The sequence below is a fragment of the Lytechinus pictus genome, chromosome 10 (assembly GCF_037042905.1).
Source record: "Lytechinus pictus isolate F3 Inbred chromosome 10, Lp3.0, whole genome shotgun sequence".
Classification (NCBI taxonomy): domain Eukaryota; kingdom Metazoa; phylum Echinodermata; class Echinoidea; order Temnopleuroida; family Toxopneustidae; genus Lytechinus; species Lytechinus pictus.
Window position 1 is genome coordinate 5260324 of NC_087254.1, and position 26818 is coordinate 5287141.

At 37.6% G+C, this 26818-nt stretch overlaps 1 protein-coding gene across 1 annotated transcript; it reads left to right on the forward strand.

Annotated features, from left to right (window-relative positions):
• Window positions 1–713: 713 nt before the first annotated feature.
• Window positions 714–26725, forward strand: LOC129268991 (nuclear receptor coactivator 6-like). Its single transcript, XM_054906441.2, has 6 exons — window positions 714–3872; window positions 8807–8935; window positions 12859–13579; window positions 15625–15752; window positions 22771–22954; window positions 25525–26725. The coding sequence occupies exons 1-6, from the start codon at window positions 768–770 to the stop codon at window positions 25668–25670; spliced, it is 4413 nt and encodes a 1470-aa protein (XP_054762416.2). The 5' UTR covers window positions 714–767; the 3' UTR covers window positions 25671–26725.
• The last annotated feature ends 93 nt before the right edge of the window (window positions 26726–26818 follow it).

A 26818-nucleotide genomic window follows, 5' to 3' on the forward strand; every position in this document is an offset into this window, starting at 1 on the left:
TCTCTGTAATGAATTATGCTATCTGAAATATAAGGGAAATTCCCAATAAATGTTATATTTCAAATGCGTGAATGGTATGATGTTTGTTTGTAATGAAATTTGTTGATTATTGATATGTTGATAAATCTTCTCTTTCATAATTGTTCTGTAAGATTTCAGGAATTTTCGTGCTGTTTAATCTTCTCACATTGTGAAAATTTGTGTAAGAATCAACGTCGATGAGGTATACTGAGCATAGAAATTTGATTATTTTTATGATACAATTAGCATGGCATGCATGTCGTAGTTAGGATTTATTTGGATAAATTACTCATTCTATATGTTCTACTGTATCTTTAGTGCATGAAAATAGTCTCTGATGTTTTCAATTACTTTATTTGGATTTCTGTTTGAACTCTGTCCATTATTTTTAAGGATGGATAGCAAAGCTTTAAGTAATCTATGCATGTTGGCAGTGCATGATCTTTAAAGTAGATGATATGTCAGCAATAATTATAGTCAATGGTATTACTTTTTGGTAATTTTTTCTTTTGTTCTTTGTATTCAGATCAGTATAGACGTTTCTGTATTCGTTGCATGAGAGTATCTGTTTATCATTGATTAAAGTGCTTACGCCAATTAAGTATTCACATTGAATAAAACTTGATAGTTTTTTGCTCAATGATTTCCTGTGATCTTTTTGTGAAATTGTAATGGAAACTTGTGCTTGTTTCACTTCCGATTATCACGTCTAGGCTGGATTCCTTCCAAATTGTGTAGAGGTCATTATGCCAGTCAAGTCGTCTTTCCCCGACTTGAGCCCAATACCGACTAAAGCTAGCCCTGGCAAGCAGCCTCCGCAGACTAAAGCGAAGCCCAGCCCACCTATCGCCATTCAGAAGAATAACGAGCTTCGGAGTCAACCGCGGCGTTACAGACCTAACTCGCCCATTGTAGATGAAGGTGGTGTCTCTTCAAACATTATGAACAGAATTCCTCAGAAAGCTCTCAAACCTCCTCAGCAAAATTATAGAAATCACAACAACACGGACAGGTTCCACCAAGAACCTCCCCCAACACTTCCGAAGTTCCCCAGCCCGCCTAAAGAACCACCTCCGAATTTCCCGCGGTTCCCGAGTCCACCCCAAGATCCTCCCCCACCCACATACCCAAAGTATCTCACAAATTCCCATGAACCACCGCCCACCTTCCCCAAATTTCCAAGTCCTCCGTGCGAGCCTCCTCCGCCTCCTAAGGTATTCCACAACATCCCACCTCCAACATTACCCAAGTTTCCAAGTCCACCAAATGTTCCTCCTCCCGACTTTGAACCCAAGACTCACAAAGCGAAGGGACCACCGACTCTCCCAAGAAGCACCCACCAAAACAATGACCTTCCTCCCCCTCCTCCCCCTTCCGTCAGTAGACTACCCAGTCCTGCAGAATTCCCAAGACCACCTTCCTTTCTAGATAATCCCAACCAGGAAGGCTTCCCTCCGCCACCTCCGGATGTTCTCTCAAAAAACTCCAAAGCTGAAGAGCATCCTGCATCGGACAACTCTCAACGATACCCAAGCCCTCCTGCCAAAGTTCAGAATGGATACCCATCCAACATGAACAACAACATTCCTTCATCATCCAGCCCAAAGCTGCTTAGGCGGTTACGATCTCACAGTACTGAGGATGGATCCAGTGTTCCCAACGGTGTCTTTCAATCCCGGTTTGCCCCTATCAGGAAGACAAATTCAAACGGTGCAGAATGGACAGTGAACCATGCTAGTGAGAACAAGACTACAGCTAAGAATGGCATCAGCAATAAACTAATACGTGAGGACAAGCCAATGAAGAGGGTGCCAGCAAGACCACCGCCGCTCAAATTCCTGACATCCAAAGTTTCTTCCTCTCCACCAAACTCCAAGAGCAGACCTATCATATCAGAACCACTAAGCCCTAAAGGTCTCCATTCAGGGGCTCTGAAAGCCAATGGTCAGTCTGCCTTTGTTGTTCATGGGGACAGGAGACATGTATCCCCGGGTGCCTCTCCTGTAGGAAGCCCTTTGTCTGACAAGTCCCTTGACTTTGAGAAAGACGATATGCCCATCTTTAGTGCTCAAGTACTGAAGAACGGCTACAGGAAGCAAACGTCTCCAAGAGCAATTGGCAAGTCACACGATATCTTGCACGCAAACAGGCAGAGTCCAAGAAGGGAATCTCCAGCTGGTAGTCCGTCCCATCATCACCGGGACGGCCATTACAGGTGGGATGCAGATTTACCACCACCCCCTCCTCCTCCATCATATCGAACAAATGTTCTTCCAAATGGGCAAAGGGTCAACGGGAATCATCGAACAGGCAATGGTATTGATAGTGAGGTAAATTTTGCTAGAGATATTGAGGCTGAAGTTGATGGCTATGATGATAACTTGGTAATTGATAAAATTAGAGATCATCACCTAAGACATGCACCTAGAGTAACACATGAAAATAACATCCATGTTAATGGAAACCATGAGAGTGGTCCAAAGCAAGCTCCTCCCCATCCCCCACCAATATCACCCATGCTGGCACGGAAATCTAAAGCTGGTAAGAAACAACCTCCTGCACCTGCACAGAAACCAGCAAAGGCCCCCGTACCACCCCCTGTCCTTGCCAAGCCCCCAAAGGGATCCCATTGCCCTGGTAGAAGTACACCTTCAAGAGAACAAAATGGTCATATTGCATCCAGATTTTCATCATCACCTCCTACCTATCCAAAATCGTCCAACACTACCAACTCTAACAATGTCATGATCAATGCACACATGTCCATCATCTCCAACTCCTCAACATGCTCCCAGTTCTCAATGAATTCCCTCAATCTCTCCAACATCTCTGCCAATTCCCACGATTCTTTCACCACCGTCAGTTCTACCAACACTTACAATCCCCATAATATCTCTATGATCTCCTCCAACTCCTCCAATTCAAACTCGTCGGTAACTTCTCAGAAAATAGCTTCCTTTGAGAATAGCACCGAGAACGGTCATTCCAAAACAACCAAGGAAGATTCCAGTCAAAATGACCACTGCCCACCCAATGAGTTGTGCAAAATGTCTCTTATTCAAAAGATAGCTCTCTTTAGCCATAAGAAAAGTCATCCCTCGCCCCCATCATCTCCTAAATCCTCTAGAAAGGGTAGTCCAGTACCACAGCACAAATTCCCAAAGAACACTGACACAAAATCCAATGTCAGCCTGTCAAATCTTGAGGCTGAGAACAATCAGAAGCAACCAGTCAGTCCCAAATGGGGCCGTAAAGCTGCTTCGCCCATCCCTTCCATGAAGACACCCCCTGCCGATCAGCACTACCATGACACCCCACCCATCCAGCGTCCCTCCAGTCCCAGAGGAACCAGTGATGTAGAATGGAAGAGGCCCCCTGTTGCTGCTGTCTCGGAACAGTTCGAAGCTTGCATCCGACGGACTCCGTCCTACTCCTTTTCCTGCAAGAGGACCGTCAGTCGGACACCTTCCTCCTCCTCCACAGAGAAGAGTGACTCTGACACGTCCTTCTCTGGAGGGTTCACTTTCCCCAGGCCAAGTAAGATCAAGAAACAGAAGGGAAGGGTACCCTTACCCCATGAGAACACCAACTCTAACTCCAACTCACCCCCTCATCCAGTGGGTACCAGGGGGCTGGTGTCCAAGCGCAGTATCAAAGAACCTCCAAAGCCTCTTCCAAAACCTTCCAAGAATCCTCAAAAAGCGCCAGCCAGGCTCCCAGACGCTCCACCACCCACATCATCATCATGTCCATCATCATCCTCCTCCTCTTCATCATCGACATCGTACACCCCGTCAGGCATGGCGTCATCCTCCGTAGGATCAGTTTGGCGGAGGGCAGAGCTTTTCAAGGTGTGGTGTGGTATGATCTGCATGATGAAGCCTCTTGGGTGCATCAAGGAACCTGCCTGCATGACTCGCATGTCCAACTTGATCTGAGAAAGTTTCTTATGATTTTGTGTATTAATAAACCTTACATTTTATTTCATTACATTTGAGGTAGTGACAGTAAATGATAGTATATTCTAATTGCAAAATTAAATCGGCTATAAATGATGAGACTTAAAATTATTGCACTCTAGGTATTTGTTAAACAACATTGAAGATGTTTCTATTTTGTGTTTCACAGGATAAGATTGTAATACTTGCAATGTGATTTTTTGTCCATAAAATGTATCTGATGCAATCTCTATAGTTGGAATATTTGCTTTCAAGTATAGATACTCATTGCTTTCTTTTTGAAGGGTCAGTACGACACTCTGAAATTTGAACGTGTGACTTCCTGAGAAAAACATGATTTTATGATATCATTATCGATTGTCTTTTTTTCCTAAACTTCATTTATTCTTGACCTGAATGTGCTTGTTTTTTTAAAGGAATGCTTTAATCATCATCATTGCATGAATGTTTGAATGTTGTTTGTTACTATGGCACGTTGATTGTAGAAGGTTCATAATGATTATTTCTGCTCTTGATTCATATGAAAACCTATACCCTTTCATTCAACACTTAACATTGAAAATAACTGTGTTGTCACTCATAAACACCATGGTAATATAGCATGACGATAGAATAATGACTAACAGTAAGTTTTATGCAACCAGGTCCAGCGGCTAAAACATAGTGCTTAATTTGTCAAAGAAAGAAAACAACTAACTTTTGTTTATTTTTTCATTGCATTGATTTATCCCCCTTTCACACGTTAAAAAAATCGTAATTTGAATGATGATTCCAGTGAAAAATAAGGCCAATGACGAATTTTTAGCACGTGTGAAACCAAACTAGGATCACAAATGCTAATCACAATCATGAATTCAATTTCTGTTCTGGAGGTGAATTCCAGTTAATTTTCACTCAAATTACAGTAACAAATTTTCTGTGTAAAAGGTCCGATGATTCTAAAGACGAAACTGCAATCATCATTATAATGATGATTCAAGATTTACGTGTGAAAAGGCCAAATGTGACACGCCAAGTGGACCAAAACTCTGGCAGCAATTGTTCCTCAAACATGATTGCTTTTTAACATTGCGGCCCTTTCAATGTGCGCATAGACAATAGTGTTCTTGGTCGCAGTTACCCCAACAACGAATCTCAGGCATCAAAAGTTTTATATGTAGTCGTTGATTTTCACTAGCAGTCGTTATAAGCTACTGAAATCATTGCATCTGATTGGCTCAGAGCGAAATAGTCAAAATCACTGTCAAGGTGCTTCATGAAAAATTCCAGAGAGTTCCTTCCCCTTTTGCCCTTTTCCTAAACATATATGTATAACATTGGTATAATACTACAAATTTAAATTATTTCAGAGATTGACATCAGAGAGCCTTGAATTTCCCCTGCATATAAATTGATTTTTTGTGAAAGAAAAGATTTCTATTATCTGGACACGTAGGGGCTGCATAGATGCGGGGTAAAAGTAGAAAACTAAAATAGCAGCAAATTCAATTACAATCCACAATAGTGAATATATGCATCGTGGCGTAAGCCATCATGCCGGAATTAACATGCAATTGCACTCTCCCAAATGAGGAAGAGATTGCTTAACATTGAGACTGTATTATGAAAATAATGATAAGTTGCAGGTGAATGCATTTTTATCCTTTTAAAAGAGATGTATGTGATACAAGAATAATTTTCTACCATACATATGTACATGTAGTGGGAAAGACACAAATGTCTACCTTGGTATGTTAGGTTGCATTTTGAACAAGACTGTTTGAGACTTGTATATTGTTTTGCTCACTTCAAGTAATTGATAGTCTGTATTTTGGCCTTTGTGCTCTTGAAGTTTTACATTTTATACCAAAGGGTATTTTCACCCATGTTTTTTTTACTTATTACAATACACAACATATGCTTTTATAATGATATCGATCAATCTTTGTTTTAAAGAACCTATAATAACTAAAATTCTGGTCTTTCAAATACCTGTTGCGTGAATCGCGATGACCAAGAAAGCTTTTGGATTAGCAAACACCTTCATGAGCAGTGCGAAAGAACCATTTGATTCTCTGATTGCAATCGTCTATTGTGGTGCAAGTTTGCTGTCAGATAAATTTGAAACATACACTCGGGCTCATAATATTATATTATCTTTTATTCTGGGGGATAATATATAAAGTTAAGTCCAGAATTTTACATACATCCAGGAAATTCAAACAAAAGTTGACACTTGCCAAACATAACATTTACTGTATCTTATAAAATATTTGTGCTGTCATGACAAATTTGATATCAAACAAATGAGTATATCATGCCCCTTCATCACATTGCTTTATCATCAGAAGCTGAAAAATATTTAGGTGCCATTTTTCCCAAAAAAATCTTCATATTTTAGATAAATTAAAAACCAAAACATTTCATATCTGTGCTAGTTACTTCTCAACACAGACATTTCAGATTACACTTTTTTGTTCAGTGGTGACATATCATGATAAGCATGAAAATGTAATATAAATCATAGATTTGACACTTATATATTTCTATGAAACGATGTTTGAAAATATAATACAATAGAATACATTTGGCACGAATGTTACTTTTTTTCTTCAAAGAAAATTCCACCTGAAATATTCTTTAATCCCAATGGCATCCCAATCATTTTTGAAGATATAGTAAATTTTACGATGTTTGGCAAGCAAAGAAATTTCACTTAATTCCATGGGTGTATGTAAACTTTTGGTCACAACTGTACATGTATGTACCGGTATATAATTTTTTCATCTTAATTTATTCTTAGCCTTTCTGATCTCATCATTTCTAATCTATTACAAGGCGCATTCTTGGAAAGATTTTTTGGATCATAATTGCTTGCAAAGACAAGGAGTGCTAATAAGTTTGTTTGATTTTGTTCCTATTTTGGTATTTTTTTCCCCAATTATTATTGCTTTCTTATCCTTTGTGTAATAATACGATGCTTCATATGATTATCGTTATTGTAGTCTAATTTGTTTCATGTTTTCTAATTATTCAGCATGTCCTTCATAATCTAATCAATTTGTAATGCTAACAACGCTACTGTCATCCCATGACAATAGGAAGCAGCTCTGAGAAATGAGAGTAAATGAGGAAAATGTGTCATTGTTTTACGTGGAAATACATAAGAGTTACTTTCCTTTTGAAACGTCTATATTTCCAGAAATTGGGGGCTACATGACTCTAATTCCTTTTGCATCATGTAGAGAATTAAAAAAAAGCAAGGAAAATGTCAATTGTGAAAAAAAAAAAACAGATTTGCCTTTTTTGTCATTGGAAGGCAGAATAATACCCCAGTCACACTTCCCCTACGGCGGTCGTACGGTGAGTAGAAAACAGCCGTTCCATTCATTTTTATTCAAACCACCTATATGTAGCTGGTACAAAAAAAATGTTCAAACGGCTGTTTTCAACTTGCCGTAGATCGCCATAGGGGAAATGGGACTGATGTATAAGCATTGCCTGATTGTATTGCTGTCCATGAAAGAAACTTGTGTGTTATTGTGTGTTTCATCCCTTTCGCACTTTTCCTGTTTATATTCTATACGACTTGAAACCAACTAATTAATCAATTACTTAGTGTCCATGCCATTAATATAATAATAATAATCATAATACATGAGATTTGTATAGCGCACTTTCCATCTTGATTAGATGCTCAAGGCGCTTCAGAGCAGAACATATCCGTACCTTTTCTTCCATAACAATGCCATTGTTATCCCAGTATCATGTTTTTTCTTATCAGTGTCTGTGTAGAAAGGTCAAAAGGTATTTTTTTTGTTCTTAGTCGACATACAGTCAACTCAGCTAGTGATTTTCTGTATGGTTTTTATAAGAGTTTATTTTCCTTCAGGTATATGAGAAGTAAAAAATCTCTTATACTTTTGTTTGTGGTTTGATGCATGTGTTCATAAATTTATCATGATTTTCACTCCCTGTTTAAGGAGAAAAGCCTCCTGAAACTAGTCACTGACGTCAATCCTTGCGTCACATCTACTGTTCAGGGGGGGTGGAATAATAGATCACACCCCCCCCCCCCCCGAACAATAGGTATGACACAAGGATTTACCCCCCGCCAGTGAAACTAGTATTGTAAAAGAAGGATGTGGGGAAGGTGTTTGAATACAATTATAAACCTTTAATGGACCATATTCTCAACCGTGGTTAACCCACGGGAGGCGCGATAGCTCAGTCGGGAGAGCGGGGGATTCGTATTCCGGTGACCCGGGTTCGATTCCCACTTGGTGCGCTAGTGCCCTTTGGTAAGGCATTAATCCTCAGTACCAGGTCCTTCGGAGAGGACCTTAAGCCGTCGGTCCTCTGGTTGCTTGCTTACAAGCATTCATGCTTTCTTAGCAATCAGGTAAAAAATCACCACCAATCACCAATCACTAAACCCATGGTCTAACTCTGGCTAAAATTACTGCATGTTATATATACCAGAACTCAGAAAGTGGGCCGATCTATAAAAATGAGCTCCCTAAGCCATTTGCTCCGACATTAATTGCTCCGCTATAAATTCCACACACTATTCTTATGACTCACTTCAACCCTGGATTCAACACTATATACCCTACCCTAAATCTAACCATCAACCTAACATAGAACCCGATTGCAACCCTAAAATCTAACCCTACATCTCAGATGAAATAAAGCCCAGAGCAATTGTTACAATAAAAAATAAATAAAAATAAATGTCCTGTCACTCCCTGAAAGTTCATTAATTGCATCTTGATATCCAATATAAATACAGTTTTAAACTTGTTATTCATCCACTAATTAAAGACAATTTTACTTCTATTTTGCAGGCTAGTATGCATATTGACCCAAAGACACTCAGGCCTGGTGCAGCTCCGCCAGAGAGGGGGGTAGACTCACCGGTCGTCGGCTTCGACCAACCCGCTGTCGCCAAGACGTTAGATGTCAATCCAACAAAGGTAATTCAAACTGCCATATTCATAGATGTCTTCAAAAATTAAGTTTTTTTTTGGTTGTCTTTATTTTTTATATCTTTTTTCTGGTTGGGGGGGTGCTACCTTTTCTCAACATACTGCCTAAATCTTTCACTTTGGATAAGTTTTAACATTGCAGTGAATGGGAAGTTTCAGAAGCTGTTTTTCCCTGGGCTCCTGGGGGCAAAATTGCCCTGAGCCTAAAAATATTCTCCAAGTGCCGGTGGGTGTTTCATAAAGCTATTCGTAAGATACGAATGACTTTACGCACGACTGGTGATCCTATCTTGTGCTATGTGATATCCCTATGATAATTGATTTATGACCTAAAAACATGTTCCAGTCGTGCGTAAAGTGGTGCGTAACTTTATGAAATTACTGAGCACAGAACATATTCTAGAAATGGTAAGATTGTATTGTCAGATCTTTCATGGAAGATATGTTTGTTTGGTGACCTTTGACCTCGCATCTCTATTTCTCTCATTCCCTTCATGTGTTTATGAAGAGAAGACACTTGGTACAATTTCTCATGCATAAAAATATTATCTTGGGATTATTTTCTCTTTTTGTTTTATACATGTACAGGTGTATATATTTATCAATAAAATGTATGACATTTAGGCCCGAATAAACAAAGGTGGTTTTGAAAACCCACGGTTGAGTCCATGGTTTATGCAGATTTTCTGCATAAATTATGCTTCTTTTACCATGTATATTAAAAAATTCCAATGCTGATGTGCGCTTTTGTCACAGTGCATCAAATTGACGCCTGTTGCCTTGGTAATCCACGCTATTTTATTCACGAATCCACTGTTTTGAATTAATGAGTCCACTTTTCAAACAGTGGACTCAGTAATAAAATAGCCTGGATAACCACGGCAACGGGCGTCAATTTGGCGCACTGACAAGAGCGCGCATCAGCATTGGACACTTTTTAATATAAATGGTAAAAGAAGCATAATTTATGCAGGAAATCTGCATAAACCATGGACTCAACCGTGGGTTTTCAAAACCACCTTTGTGAATTCGGGCCTTAAATATTGTAATATGTGAAATGCCTCAATACATCACCTATGTCACTATTACAGTACAGTCTGTATGCCCAGCCTCATTGGGAAGAGGCTGAAAGAGAGGTTTGCAAAAAAATATGAACTATGAAGGCCATTTATGATGTCAGTGCCTGCATTAATGTTATTTCATAAGCATCATTACATGCTTCACAATAAGTAGGAAAAAAAATTGTTATTTTCCCTCCATAGCCTACAGTAATAACTTTAACAACCATATGGACGCTTACGACTGGAGTCATTATTACCACAGCAATTACATGACCGATTAGCCCCCAAAACCTTGGGTGATTCCTGTCGACCTAAAGGTGTGCAATTATGATTACGTCATTAGCAACATGTACGAGAGAAAATATATTTTTAGATCCTGAACGAAGTTAGACCATCCTGTTATAAGTGAAAAGGTAATTCAGAAACTTCAGAAGCTGTACAGTAACAAGTTGGTGATTTTGTAATCCAATTGTAACTACTTTGGTAGCAGTGCTCAGCAGCCTATCAAAATAAAATATTTGATTGGAATTATCATCGGATGGTACAGTTACTGTAATGGGAAATTTTATGCAACAAAACCCTGATGTCAAGTTCGACTATTGCGTTTTCTCTGATTATGGTAACATTTAAGTTCTCACAATATATGTAACTCCATCTCCTCAGGCTTTGCTATCTGATAACAGCATAACGTTGTTTATTCAAATACATGAACATTTCATATTGACTGGATATTATAATTGCACATGAAAACAAACACTCTTTATTATTAAGTTCTTTGTTTTAATAAGTAATGCATCTAAACATATATTGCCATTTTATACCGATGTTATTTTTGTATATTTGTAAACCCCGACTAGTGAGGAGAGCTTCATAACAGAAACTAGTTTTTCTTTTAGTCATCCTCAGGCACTAGTCGGTGGTAATTTCTTCCTCTTGTACATATTCTTGTTTTCTTTTGCTTGGAAATAAAATAAATAAACGATTTATGAAGGACAATTTGAATTATCCGACTATATTACATTTCTGTCTAAGAAGAAGACGTACATCACCATCATTGCAACTTCACATTAAAGGGGAAAATTTGCTCTTATGATAAGTTGGCTCTAATCAAGCCAGAAAAATTAGAGAAAAATAATGGTGAAGGTTTGATGGAAAGCCGTAAAAGAATTGGAGAGTTATGAATTTTTAAAGTTTTTAATTTGTGATGTTGTTTACACGCAGTTCCCCTATGCACCTCCGAATAGTTTACTAGATAGATGGCGCATAATAAATTATTATCATGTAATATACATTCTATACATTCTAATTTGAATGATGAATTAAAAACATTTCTGTTACAGAAGGGGGTACTAGCTGTGGAATGATTTAATTACATTTTCACCGCATTAACAAAGTCACTTTAAAATTTCTGAGAAAAAAATGGATTTTATGGAATTTACATCACACAATGTATGGAAGAGTTGCTCGTCTGTGACGTCCTAAAAGCAAACATTCAAAAATTCATATCTCGGCAATTCTTTGATATACTTTCATCAAACCTTCACCAATATTTTTCTCAAATTAATTTTCTGCTTTTGTCAGAACCAAACTTATCTTCATGGTTACCTTCCCGTTTAACTGTGGGAAAGTCATCATACTCGCCCCAGAAAACGTGACAAACTAATACATGTAGTCTCAAAGTATATCTTCAGTCTGCAATACAAAAGTAAGTGCCTAGAAGGGCAATTAGGTATTCCTCAGGCTACGAAATGGAGGAGTGATGGTTGCCATCATTAAACAGAAACCTAGATCTAGATAACAACCTCTCCCATTTTCAAGTCTTCCCAATGATTATTCTTATATGTTGATAGAGATAAAAGGTAAAGGATATGACCTGTATTGTTCTGTGACCTTCTTTGCTCTGTTATATGGTATTTTTCCTCTCATTGTCATAGCTTAAGATCTGTCTAGGTCTCTCATAATTAACCCAACTTCAGGGCCCTGTCTTACAAAGAATTGCGATTGATTTGATCAATCACAGCTATGGATGGCCAGCAACGTCAACATCTATTATGCGTGTTTGTTCAAAATATTTTTTAACTATGTTGTATATTCAAGCATTCATTGTTTTCATGAAAATTCACTGTGCTTCTCTTTCTTTACCAAGGACAATGTGCAAATTTCCTGTAGACAAAATTGTGACCCAGATGGATTTCCATAGAGTTACGATTGATTGGATCGATCGTAACTCTTTGTAGAACGGGGCCTAGATTTGTCTAGTGCTCTCATTCTCTCCTTGCGATGGAGCTCCCCAAGTTTTTGTTACTTTTATTGAAAAAATATATGTTTATATTTGTGTGTTTGAGTGATTCAATTTTTTTTGGTGGATTTAAGATGGCCTGATTAGTATGATATTTTGAGGTTATGTAAATTACATAATTATTCATACATGTATATGTACATACATGTATATATAGATTGGATAGATTGAATATCATTTGCCTGCTTTTATAATAAAACATTGATACACTACGTTTGATTGACAACGTACTGGGAACTACTACTCACAAGTTTTTATAAACTTTTCTGTAGTTTCCAATTTTCTCTGATATTATTTGTCATTCCTGTATACATGTATATATCATTTTTAATGCTGAGAAAATAAATGAATTGAACTGAACTGAAATGAAAAACACGCCTATAGACTTATTTAAATCTGTTATTACTTTATTTGTTGTAATAGATGTGATGATGATGATTTGGGATATTGATATTGTCAATCATTGAATTGTTTGAAAGAAATATTCTGATAATGGTACATTACATTTCTGAACTTTTTCAATAAGGAGTCTTCCTCTTTATTCCCTGCAGACAAGAGCAAGAGTATCTGCCAAGCGAAGACCTCCCTCAAGGAGAAGCCTTCAGGCAGCCGCAGCATCCGCTTCCAACCCGGCCCTTCTGAGTGACAACTCCCAAGGGGCCAATGAGGTTTACCAAAACATAGCCAGCGACCAACCCGACCTTGGGGCATCTGCTTCGGCACCTGCTGCTCTTGCCGCTGCTTCCGCTGCAGCCCCTCCACCCGCCAAGAAGCCTACGTCCAGGATGCGCGAAGACCACATGGATGGACCACCGCCGCTTCCTCCAGCAGCAGGAGCCAAACCAAAGAAACCGACACCTTCAGATGATATCTTTGGTGATGATCCCTTTTCAGGAATGACCAATGGCTCCAGCAGTGCCTCTTCCAATCGGACTGTCAGTAACTCAAAAGAGGAACGGCCATTCTCGATAGAAGGCGATAGTGAATTATTTGCTGCTGCTGCTGCCAAAAAGCAACCAAGCAGGACTCATGACAATGGTGATGATTTATTTTGCAAACCTCCGAAGGTGGATCTTGATGCTTCCATCGATGATATTTTTGCCACCCCTCCTGTTCTTGGACATAGTAGCAAGCAAAGCTCCTTGGAAGCAGATCCAACGTACGAGGATATCTTTGCCTCAAAAGCAAACACGAACAATAAAAGGTCGACTTTGACTGATCTTGCTATTGACGAGGACTTGTTTGGAGACCTAGGAAATGCAAAGTCAAAAGGTAAGATTTAACCTAATTCCTTTTGAAGAAAGACCCACCTTCGGGCAAAATCATTATTACAGTGAAATTATTCTATTGGCCTGGGCTGATAATGATACATCATAGGTTATGACAAAATACTTGCAAGATTTTGTAAGATTATGTTTCTTGAGTTAAATTTGTGTTCATTTTCATAATTTTGATTTGAGAGAAGGAAAGAGAGATATCTACCCAGTGATGACAGAGAAAGCCAGAGAGCTAAGTAGACACTTAACTCATCACTTCTGGGAATTAGATAATTGAGTCTATCTATTGACATTTTGGAGTGAGGTGCATTGCATTGTAATTATTGTGTTCTCATGATACATTACATTGAGAGAGCGAGAGGGAGATGGAAAGAGAGACTGAGAGAGAGATATACATGAAATCTTAAGTGACCTACAAGAATTTTGCAAGATTGTTCAGAAATTGCCTATGGCATAACAGCATGCGTTGATCTGGCGCTGCACAGCGGCTGCCGGGCCCTCAATCAATTGGGCAAAGCAAATTTTCGGAGTATTTCATTTCATTTCATATCTATTTTGAACAATAAAACATGGATTGTTATCATTTTTTCATCATTTCAACATGATATCCAGAGGCATGTGTCCTAACAATATATGTAACTACCATGAAAATATTGATTTTGATTGGCTTCCCGAGTCCCTTGTAACCAGGGTAACCATAATGGCAAAGTTAATTATTATAAGTCTTTATGATGCAGGCCCTTGACATTTTGGTTGCATCTTGGGAAGCATGTATGCAATGACCAATAACATTTGATAAGAATCTGTGAATTAACTCTTATTAACGTGCGGCTGTTGCCAACTGGCACCAAATACTAGTAACTCTCATTAGTCCTATTGAGCTGCAATCCATCCGGCTGTTTGAAAGTTAACGGAAAATAAGGTTAACATACGGTTTGTCCAGACGTGAATTTGATCTTGAATCTGCCATATTGAGTGAGGGGTGCATTTAAAGGGGAACCCAACCTTGTTCATACAATGGTTTGTAAGAAAGGATTAAAATAAAATAGAATAAAAACAAGAAAGGTAATAGTTTGAAAAAAGAGTGAACCAGCAACAGAGCAATAGGAAGTTATGGCTGTTGCACTAAATGAGATTACTAGTCATAAGTCGGTCTAGCTTTTTGCTATTAAAGAGGGGGAGTCTCAGAGCTTTGTTGTTTCGCGCACTGGCTTATCGGGGGAGGGGGGGCCACATCCAGCCTGTGCCCCCCTTTTGAGAGGCATAATCAAAATTTTGATGATTTTGATTTTGATACACACCAGGGTCCCGTAACACAAAGGATAGCGATTAATCATACGCTCGATTTTCACGATTGATTGTACAGTGTAGTCAATGGAATCAATCGTAGAAAAATGTACTACGATGATTGCTAAGCTTTGTGTTACGGGCTCCAGACTTTCATTGGTGTTGATGTAGTTCCTCAAGGCCCTGTCACATCGTTCCATGCAAGCCTTGCGGGTGATTGCCTGCAAGGAAGTCTTGAGCATGTTAAAAACTTTTCTGCGTGCAAATCAGACTTGCGTGCTCTTCCGCGGGCATCTGCGCGTGGTGAGATGCATGCAAGATACTGTCAATCTGAGCGACCTGCAGGCAATCTGCGAGTAACAAAAATAGTCTAACGCAAGGCTTGCACGGAACGATGTGATAGGGCCTTAAAAAAGGTTCACCAGTACACTGCAAAAACCCTGGTGTTGATTTAACACCAGCCCGGAATCTATATGTCCACACCAGAGAAGTGTTAAACAACACCAGTTTCGTTTTGGTCTAACACCAGATAGGCGTTTATACAACACCAATTAGTATCAAAACAGCATCGGTTTGATTCCAAACTGGTGTTGTTTCAATACTTCTCTGGTGTGGACATATATAGATTCCGGGCTGGTGTTAAATCAACACCGGAGTTTTTGCAGTGTACCGGTAACTTAAAGCTTCATGAAGCACCCACCAGGAATAAACAAAGATGGAGTTGTAAATTCTGTGGCATTTCTCCCTGTCTAGATACGAGTGCTGTGTCTATTGATGAAGATCTGTTTAGCGGGCCTTTATCATCCTCAACCGCACCAACCACCACAACCACCACAAAACCAAAGAAGAAGAAATCAGCGAAGAAGACACATGTCATAGAGGTAAGCCCATTTCACAGTCATCAATTATTTATTAAGCCTTTTCATTATCAGCTAAATCAATGAGCAATTGGTAGTTTCTTAATGTTTTTTGTGTCTGTGTGTATTTTCTTTGTCTTTTGATATTGTATTTTGAATATTGTATTGATGATTATTTCCAATGTACTGATAGTTTACTATTATGAGTGCCTTTGCATTTCTGGAAATGAAATGAATAAAATTATTACCCCATTTAAAAGAACCATACACATTGTTTGTTACAAGCATTTTGGAGAATTTGGCTTTTAGATTTGCTATAAGAAATTATATACTTTGTTTAACTTTAAGATTTTTATTTTTGTGAGATACAGAAACAGTATTAACTAAACAGAGAGTCGTCATCAAGCTTGTAATAGCTTTTCTAAGGGGGAATCATATTGTCAAAAATTTGATTCTTGTTGCCATAAATGGTCAACCATGCAGATAGAATGGATCTTTATTTGCCTCCTTGTGAATTTGACAAGCAAAAAATAAAAACAACAACACGGCTCCAGTGAGAAATAAAAGGTTGTATTATACAAAAACTTTTAACATGTTCCTCAAGAAATTTACATAAGGTTGGATGTGGTATTTGTGGTCTAGTGGTTACGACTCTCGTCTTTCAATCAGAGGGACGTGGGTTTGAATCCCAGCCATGGCGTGTTTTCCTTCAGCAAGAAATTTACCCACATTGTGCTGCACTCGATCCAGGTGAGATGAATGGGTACCCGGTAGGATTTATTCCTTGAATGCTTTAGCACCCATATGGCGGCTCAGCTACAGCAGGGGTAATAATATGATACCAAGTATCAAGCGCAGTACTTAGAGAATATGCAATTATAGTAGCTGCGCTATATAAATGGATCATATTATTATTATTATATGTATAGGAGTGCCTTGTGCAATACAAGTACCCTGTGTTGTTGTTGTTATCATTATTAAAGTCAAACAGTTGATCTTTTTCTCTTTGGGGGTTATTAGCATTCCCTCAGGGACCCCCCATGTCCCCTGGTTTGCACAGCCTTGAGAATTTGGGATTGGTAGTATTACTTGCCACATCACTATGCTTTTCACACTGTATTTCCTTAACCCATACTATCCTTAACCCAGGACTATCCTTAACCCCATACTATCTTTTTTTGGATTCACACTGTCTTTCTTAACCCTATACTATTTGCTTAGCCGGGGTTAACGCCTTAACCCCGGACTATCACACAGCTCATGAATATTGATGATATCACCATACAGAGCGCGATTAACAAGCAATTTTGACTTATGTGATTGGCTAATGCTTAGCCCTACTTTTCCTTATCCTGGTTTTGTTTCACACTGCATCTCTTAGCACCGCAATGGTGTAACAAGCCAGCTAACCCTGCTTTTTTGCAAGGCCAGATAGTACCATTCTAATTTACCCTGCTAGCCCACTTTGTTAAAACGTAGTGGGCTGATTAAGCTAAACCCCGGGAAATTGGTGGGGCAAAGACGCCCTCCCCCTTAGCCCCACCAATTTCCCGGTGTTAAGGAAAAAAAGTGCAGTGTGAAAAGCATATGAGTCATTTGTAAATTTCACATGGAGTGATCAATATCGCACATTCTGCTTGATTCTCATGGCTCTCCCTATCCATCTTCTTGGCCAGGATAATAATCCAGTCATAAATTTCCAGGTTTCCAGGTTTCTTTCCTCTCGTCCAATTTTCATGAGACCACTCACTCCCAGAGGTGTGTTTGCCTCATATTCTCCAATCCAGGGGCCCCCCGTTTCATAAATCGTATGATCATAACAAATTTGCATTAAACAGCTTAGACCTACTGAAATTATTCGATTTGATTGGCTGGTTTAAAGTAAATTTGTTATTGAAATTGTGCATTTGTTATTATATCAAACCTTTATGAAATGGGACCCAGTGCCCATTCCTTAATATTCTTTAAAGGGTAAGTCACAATAACGAATCCCAGCCCCAGGCTTATCAAAGCCTTCATTTAACTTTCACTCTGAAGAGCATTAGAAACTCAATTCTATTTCAAGGACCCCAGCTATGGAATTCTGTGTCTGTAGATATCAAGCAATCAGTTTCATTAAATGTTTTGAAGTCAAAATCAAGGCAATTTACGTTGTATCGTTGTTTCTGAAGTCTTTGTATAATTATTATGTAATAGGGTCAGCTAATCACAAGGCTTGTTTCTTGCTGTCCCTCTCAAATTCGATTCAATGTTTATTTGTATTTGTTGTTTTTCTATTTTGTGAATATGATACTTTGTATATGTACTGTTTTTTTCTGGATATTTATGAGCAAATAAATTCAAATGGAAAAAAATGAAGAAATCCATATTTGTTGTCCGATCCAACAACTTGCCTTGATTTTTACTTGCTTAGAAAGCACTGTTACTACGGTGTTGTTGGATAAGACATCCTTCCATGAAACTACCCCCTCAGGTTTGGAGTCGGTTCTATCGGTGTAGCTGTAGCATAACACTGTTGTTGCTGCTGGTGATGATAATTGGGCCCTGTCTTACAAAGAGTCGTGATTGATCCGATCAACCACAACTACGGAAAGCCAGCAACACCAACATCCAAAATGCATGTTTGTTCAAAATGTTTTCTGGATATGATGTACATGTATACTCATTGCGTTCATTGCTGTCTTGACAATTCAGCGTGCTTCCTATTTGTTTGCAAAGGACATTGCGCAAATTTCCTATACAAAAAAATTATAACATTGATCGATTTCTATATAGTTGATTGGATCAATCATAACTCTTTGTAAGACAGGGCCCAGAAGTGCTCTGGTGGAACTTGAACTTGGGCTGGAAGTAGTCACTGTGGAGTACAGATCAATCTTCCTTGAAGCAGATGAAAACAAGTGTGCCCTTTGAGGCTTGCTAACATTTGTGAACATTGACTCACTAGAGCAAGAGCCCTTTTGAAGACCTGTTGGAATTTGCGATCATGATAGGCTATCCACACAAGAATGAAGCTTAACTGAACATTGTTAAAGAGAGAGTTCACCAAAACGATAATTTAGTTTTGATTAGGTATAGAAAAAAATAGAAAAAATATTGGTGGAGGTTTGATGAAAAATCTATCAAAGAGTAAGATATTTATAACTTTTTTGTTTAGAATTTGCGACTTTATACGAGAGCAGCTGCTCCGTATGACATGTGATATAAAAGCCATGAATTCCTATTCTTTGTTGGTTCATGAGGACTAAAAATTATTTATTACAGAAGCTATTACTGGATATGCAATGATGCACTTTTGATATATTGAATGTACAGATAAATTTAATTTCAATTTTGGGAGAAAATGGCATTTTGTAGAATTGATATCTGAACGTGGAGGAGCAGCCCAAATATGGCATGACTAAAATCCTTTATGGTTTCTTCCCCAAACCTTAATTACTATTTTTCTTGTTGTTTTTCTGCTTTTATCAAACCAAACTTTACATGAGGGTGGACTTTCCCTTTTGGCTTTGATCGTAATAACAGCTATGACAAACTAATAACTGTTTTTGTTATGCCATAGCACAGGCAGATAGTCAATAGAGAGAAATGAGATCCCTCTCGGAGAATGTGGATATGGCGATCGTTCCTCCTAATTGACTTGACAAGAATGAAACTAGTAATTGAACATAGTGAATAGAAACAAAAGCTACCCCAACAAAACCATCTGTTCTCTTATGCCCATTGCACAGGTAGATTAAATAGCAATATTTGCTCAAAAGAGTGGATTCAGAACCCTTTTGAAGAATGTGGATGCGATGATCGCTCCTTCTAATTGGCAAAACAAGAATGAACCTTAAAGGAAAAAGAAACCTTTGGAACAAGATGGCTTGTGTGAAAACAGAAAAAATCATAGAAACAGATCAACGAAAGTTTGAGAAAAATTATAAGAAAGTTATATGAGCATTTGAAGTTTAGATCATTATTGTAATATAGATCCTCCCATTGGCAATGCCACAAAGATGTGTGATGTCACATGTGAACAACTTTCCCATTGCTTTTGTTATATTTCACTTAAAATGCCTCTTTTTATCACATCTATCAGCAGATCATGAATTCTTTTTAAAGGAGGGAGTGAAATACAGATTTTCAAAGAATATATTATGGATAAAGAGTTTGTATCACCATAAGAAAGAGCAAAAAGAGACATTTTGGGGGTATTTTATAGTCAATCAAAGGGAAAGTTGTTCACATGTGACATCACACATATTTGTCGCATTGCCAATGGGAGGATCTCCATCTCATTAGCGATCGCAATATTCAAATGCTCATAACTTTTTCATCATTTGTCCGATTTAGCTAAAACTTTCTTTGATTTTATTCTCTGATTTTTCTCTTTCCATACAAGCCCACAAGTTGTTCAAAGGGTTTCATTTTCCTTTAAGTGAACAAGTACATGTACCACATAACCAACTGCTCCTTCATGCCATTGCACAAGTCGATTGTCAATAATTGGCTCACAGTATTTGCTCATGAGAAGAGGAATGAGTGTCCTTTTGGAGGGTGAAATTGGTGAAGGCTCACCTTCTTTATGCTACAGCTACACAAAAAAAATCAAGCTCTGGAGTTAGTTTGGTCATTGTGACTGTGACATTTTCGATGAACATGATGACAATGTTTAATTATATCAAGACGGTGTCACATCGTTCCGTGCAAGCCTTACGTGTTTCTTGCTGGTGACTTTGTTTGCTACTTGCAGGTCACCCGCATTGACAGTGTCTTGCACGCAGTTGCCCGCAGGAGCTCACGCAAGTCTGATTTACATGCAAAAAAGTTTTTAATAATATACTCTTTTTAAGTTTTCAATATAGTAGTGAGTAGGGTGAGTAGCGGGTGATTACACACAACTCACCCGCAAGGCTTGCATGAAATGATGTGACAGGGCATTCAGCTAAATGCAATTGATGTTTTGGGGTTGTATACGTAACAGGAGTTGAGTCTCAACATGAGAGCTGGTTTTTGTTGAAAATAAATGAAGTTTCGTCTTGCAAATTTGTCAATTCAAGACCACAAACAGCATACATGCTGTCAAACAGGAGGTTATTAAAAACGGCTTCCCTCTAGTAAAATTGACGACATGAAAGTTTACAAATATATTTACCTTATAAAATGTAAAGATGTATTTAAATACACATTGCCACTCTTAAAATTTGGCTCACTAGAAATTACACCAGGTTCAAGGTGGAAGTGACATTTCATTTCCATCTATTTTCTAAATTTGTAACATGATAATTTAACAAACTGAAAGTTGAATAATGGTCTATTACTGAGAAGCCATCTTTGTAATAATGATCTGTAAGACATGATGTCAAATTGACAACATTTATTTGCAAATGGATATGACTCCAGTGAATACTATGAAAATTATGCCAACCCTCCTCCAAATTGGCAACTTGAGAATATCAGAACATTGATAAGGATGCCCTTTCTTGGTCCTGTCGATCAGAATGATAAAGAGAATATATTTCTTAAGAAGATTGTCAACAGGTACAAAAAAAAAAATTAATGTGTACCAGATGCATTGGCAGTTTATATTTCTTTAGACAAGGGTTTTCCATTTTTCACTTAGATATTATTGTTGATTTGATATGTGATGAAAAATTTCCATTATTTCTTTTCTTCAGTAAATTAATGTTTAAGGGATGACTATAAGTTAACTTTTGGTCATTTGATTTCAGAGAGTTGTGGGAATGAAATTTGTGAAGAATGTATCTGTATACTTTTGAATTCATCATTATGACTACTAGTATTTAGTAAAGAAAGGAAACAGTGATATGAGTACATGTATAATGCCTGGATTTTAGTTTTCTGTAATTGTATATTTGACACATGAAGAGATTTAATCTGAGAGCTTTTTAAATAATGTAATTTCTTCTTCTCATCCATAACTTGACAAGGGGGTAAATCTGCTCATATATAAATGGATTGATAAGGTTTTAACAATGGTCATTGTGATACCATTATTACATAAATAGCACAGAAACTATGTGCATATCTTCTACTGCGCTTTAATTTTAAGAGAAATGCTTGAAAAACAAATTTAGAAAAGGGGGGGGAGAAAATATGTGAATTAATGGAAAAAGATAGAATTGCAATTCTTTTAAGATGGGGGTGATCCTTGAAAATCTAGGTTGACTACAAATCAGCCATGCACATATGTTCTGTACTAGCTGCTGAAGTTGCCCGATTTGAGAGACGAGGGGAGCCCATACAGCAGACTGTTACAATAATCTAGCTTATTATGTGCATGGAATTAAAATGAAAACATAAAATTAAACTGATAAGATTAAGATTTTTAAGATTAAACTGATGAGATTAAGATTTTCAAGATTAAACTTAAAACTAACCCTATGAGGTGCATAGTCCCACCTGCGAAACCAAGTCTTAACCAGCTGATAGTATGCCTGTAGAAATAATGACATAGATTTGGTCGGTCTGGAGTCAGTTTCCCAAAGTGACTGGGGCATTTAATACTTGACATTTGATGATAGTCAAGAACGTAACATTCAATGTGAAAGAATGCTCAGTTAAAATGATTTGATGTACATACTGTACAAGGTGTTTGTCTACATTTGCCACTCTCCACCCGGGTGTAGTTGATGGGTACCCAGTAGGAAGGAATTCATTGAAGGCTTGAAACATCTGATGAGAGTGGACACGTAAGCCACGGTATGCAGTGCCGAGATATGATTTCAGTATCACTTTAATTCTCTTGATTGAAATCTTTTGTAAATCAATCAGGCCGTGTGTTTGAATCACAGCTATGTTGTGTTTTCCTTCAGCAAGAAATTTTTCCCACATTTTTCTACGCTCAGCGGCTCAACATATGTGAGTTAAATAGGTTGCTGGCATGATAAATCCCGTAAATGCAGTGAGCGCCAGAAATGGACAGTTCAAGCTCAAACCAGGGTTATAATTAGAGTGCCGCAGAATATCCCTTGATAGATTGGCACAAAATGCTTATTTTTATTTAATATTATATAACTGTCTTTCTTATGAACAGGATGATGATGATCTGTTTGCAGAGAAGCCAAAGAAAACAAAATCCAAACCAGTAAAGGCCACCGATGATGATCTCTTTGGCAATTCTGACATCTTCACTGGTCTTCCTGCCGCCAAGCCCAAGGAGAAAAAGAAGAAGACCACAGCCCCTGCTCAAGATGCCATCTTCAAAGATATCGGAGGAGGTAGGTTAATTGGAAGGACTTGACGAGTGTCAGGTTCGTTAATCCCTCTTCATATTTGTGTGTGTGTCTGTGTGTATGTGTGGCTCTGTCTGTTTGTCTATCTGTCTTGACTCTTGTCATCCTACACTTCTATCTTTTTTCCCCTTGTCATTGTCTGTCTCTCTGTCTGTTTCTCTTACCCTGACTCGGTCTCTTTCTCTCTCTGTTTACTTGTCTCTCAGTCTATGTATCGCTCTCTTTTCCTGTCTCCGCCTGTTCACCTCTCTCTTTTTTCCCATGTCTCTCTGTCAGTCTTTTCCTGTCTCTCACCCTCTACCATATCTCTGTCTGTCTCTCTCTCTCTCGCTCTATCGTTCCCTGTATGTTAGTCTCTGTCTCTCCCTCTCTGTTTGTCTGTCTGTCTCTTACCCCTATCTCTATCTGTCTGTCTCTTTCTCTTGGGCTGTCTGTATGTCTCTATCTTTTCTATTTCTCTCTCCCTCTCTTTGTCTGTCTATCTCTCTTTATCTCTCTCCTCTTCCATGCCTTTCCCTCAACCCCCCCCCCCCTCTTTCCCTTCTATCATCCATCAATTTCTCTCTCCCTCTCAACAACCCTCTTCCCATTCACTTTAACTTCATTGCACTTATGAAAACACAACATATCATATAATATTTACCAGCATCCCCAAGTCTCCCCTCCAAGGTATAAATGTGTCTCGCTGTTTCCCTGGCGGAAGCTAAATGCTCCTAAATGGCTCTCCTCCGAAGGCTCGAAACGACATCATGCATTGCATGTCAATAAATGATGCACCAGTTACTTCTATCTGTATACACATACATCACCCAAGGTGCTTCAGAACCTTGCTCTGGTTGCTTCCAGGGCCTGGTGTCATAAAACCTAGTGATTGATTATGGGGCTGGTTGCTAAGATTGATTGCATTGGTTATTGTGTACAATCAATCGTAAGTTTTAGCTCAATGAACAATCACTGAGCTTGTGTTACAGGGTCTGCAAAGTCTCCTTATTTTCACATCTCTCCTCTTTCTTTTGATACATGCCTGTCTCCCACAGAGGGATCATCACATAAATATGATCCGGTCTGATTGCAGCAGAGCATATGGGGACTTTTAACAAAAATCTAAAATGGGGAAAATGTATTTCATCTTTATGGGATAAATGCTCACTCATAAAGTGACATGCATAATTTGTCAAGTTTGAAATGGCCTTCATATGAACCAGAAATGCAGATGTAGGTCACCATTTGAATATGTTCTCTTCAATTTATATGTTATATTGCGACCTCCCTCGAAATTATGAAGTATTCACTTCATGCATATGTCGTCTGCAAACAACCTGGGAAACATTTATTTTCAATTTTTTTCTTGTCTTTGTTTTTCCCACCTCTAATTGTTTTTAATTGGTCCTTACATGTAAAGCTTTTATGGTATTGCTATTCATCAAGAATTTGATATTGTTGACCCGGTAGTAGAAACCGCTTTGAATGGCCAAATATTGCTTTTGCTCTTATTCTTTAACAATATCTTGATCACATACGAACATGCCAATAAAAGTTTATTCGTCATTTTCCCAAAGTACAAATAAAATTAATATCTTTTGTTAAATTTTTATAAAACATTTGGCAGCCCGTATACCAAAAATTTAACCATTTTTTAAAGCTGATTTCAATTTTGTAGGTCATTGAAGTCGCATCCATTTTACAAGCATTACATAATTTTCAGGATGCTATTGCTCGTCTAATTAACACCATGAAAGAATGCAATTGACATTATTGCGGTCTGAAGCTATTAAAGTGATGGTCCGGGCTGAAAATATTTATATCTAACAAAAATAGAGTAAAATTCACAGAGCAAAATGCTGAAAATTTCATCAAAATCGGATAACAAATAACGAAGTTATTGAATTTGAAAGTTTATCCATATTTTGTGAAAACGGTTATATGCACATCATCATGAATATTCATTAAGTGGGCTGATGATGTCATATTCCCACTTTCCTTTTTCTTATGCTATTACATGAAATCATAATTGATTCACTTTTTTATACATGTAAAATGATGTGTCTCCATTATGATTAAATAATAACTAGTGCACTTAATCAGTTGTCAATCCAATTTTTTTAGACATAGTTCTTGTTAGAAATATTTTGAATAAACCTAATTTCATATAATGAAATACAAAGGAACAAGTGGGGATATGACATCATCAGCCCACCTAATGAATATTCATGAAGACATGCCTAGAACTTTGTTATTTGTTATCCGATTTTGATCAAATTTTCAGCATTTTGCTCTGCGAATTTTACTTTATTTATTGAGATATAAATATCTCCAGCCTGGACCATCCCTTTATGCCTTTCATTGGCTCGTTATTTAGTTCTTTCATTTTCACATCTGACATGGCCTTAAATTAATACACTCATTGATATTGATCGACTGTCAATTACTGTGTGAGCAAATGAATCACTCATTCTAATACAGGTGGTATTATACCAATGTCATCAGATCAACCATCATCTCTTTTACACTAAATGTTCTTTCTTTTCATATTTGGAATCAATTCTCTTAAATAGATGACATCTTCGCCGAGCCCTCACCCTCGAGTAAACCCAAAAAGACGAAAGCCAAGAAAAAGACAACAAAGGAGGCTTCCGATTCCATATTCGACACCGACGCACCAAATATATTTGACGATCCACTAAACGCGATGAATAATTAAAGACCCAAAGCCCGGCATTCATATCTCTGATTGCAAAGGCTTTTCACTTCTTCAGCTTGAATACAACTCATTCCATATACGTGTGTGCTTTTAATTGCAGTTCGACTGTGCATACAATATGATGTATTTACTCCAAACCCCTTATTAGGAATTTATTTGACAAGTGCACAGTGGGGGAAAAGTGTTGCCTTTCACCTTATAAATTATAAACATTGAATTGTAACGTTTATCAATGGGCGCTGTAACTTAGTAAAGATAAGGATGTTATATTAATTCTAGGTGCTCAAACTACCGTTTGGTCATTAATATTTTGGCACCCATGACTGTTCGAAGCTGAAATACAGATTATAAAAGATTATGTTCATGTAGTTATTTTCAAGAAAAAATGTAAATCAGATATCATTATACCTGTACTGACAGATTTGTGAATCATATGAAATGTTAATTTTATTTACTTTATTATAGTTGTGTATGACATAGTGCTTTATAAGATGTGAAATATTTACTATTTGTACAGTATGTGACCTTTTTTAAGGTAAAGCTTCCCTTTTCTAGCAAATATTTACTGTAAATTAGAACTGGTTCTCTTGTATTTACTTTAAATCAGTGATGATCTAAGTAAGAAGATTTGATTATTTATATAAGCAGTGAAAATGTATCTAATTTTGTCAACAATATATTTTCATTTATTGGATATATATGTGTATGAATACTTTATATGGATCATGAGCTTTACTATGATTTAGAAGTATGTGAATATCCAAGTTTTTAAATGAGAATAACTCAGTCAAATGAACATCTGGAAATATCAATTATATATATACTCTGTTCTTTCTTTATTCATTCTTTACACATCAATACTACAAAAATTATCAAACAAAATGTTGTACAAATGTACAGAAATCGTTTGATATCCTTGAAATGCAATATGTATATGATTCCATGTATAGTAAAGAGGATAGAATAATGTACATACAAGAGTTAGAAATTAAAATGTTATTGTAACTTTTCGAATTGTCACGAAATAAATTTTATTTCTGTTTTCTTTTGAAGATGGCAGTGTGAAATGACCACTATTTCTGTCTGTTCTAGCAGCAAGCGAAAATATTTTTGTTGAGATGCAGTTAGTCTTAAATCGTCATGAATTC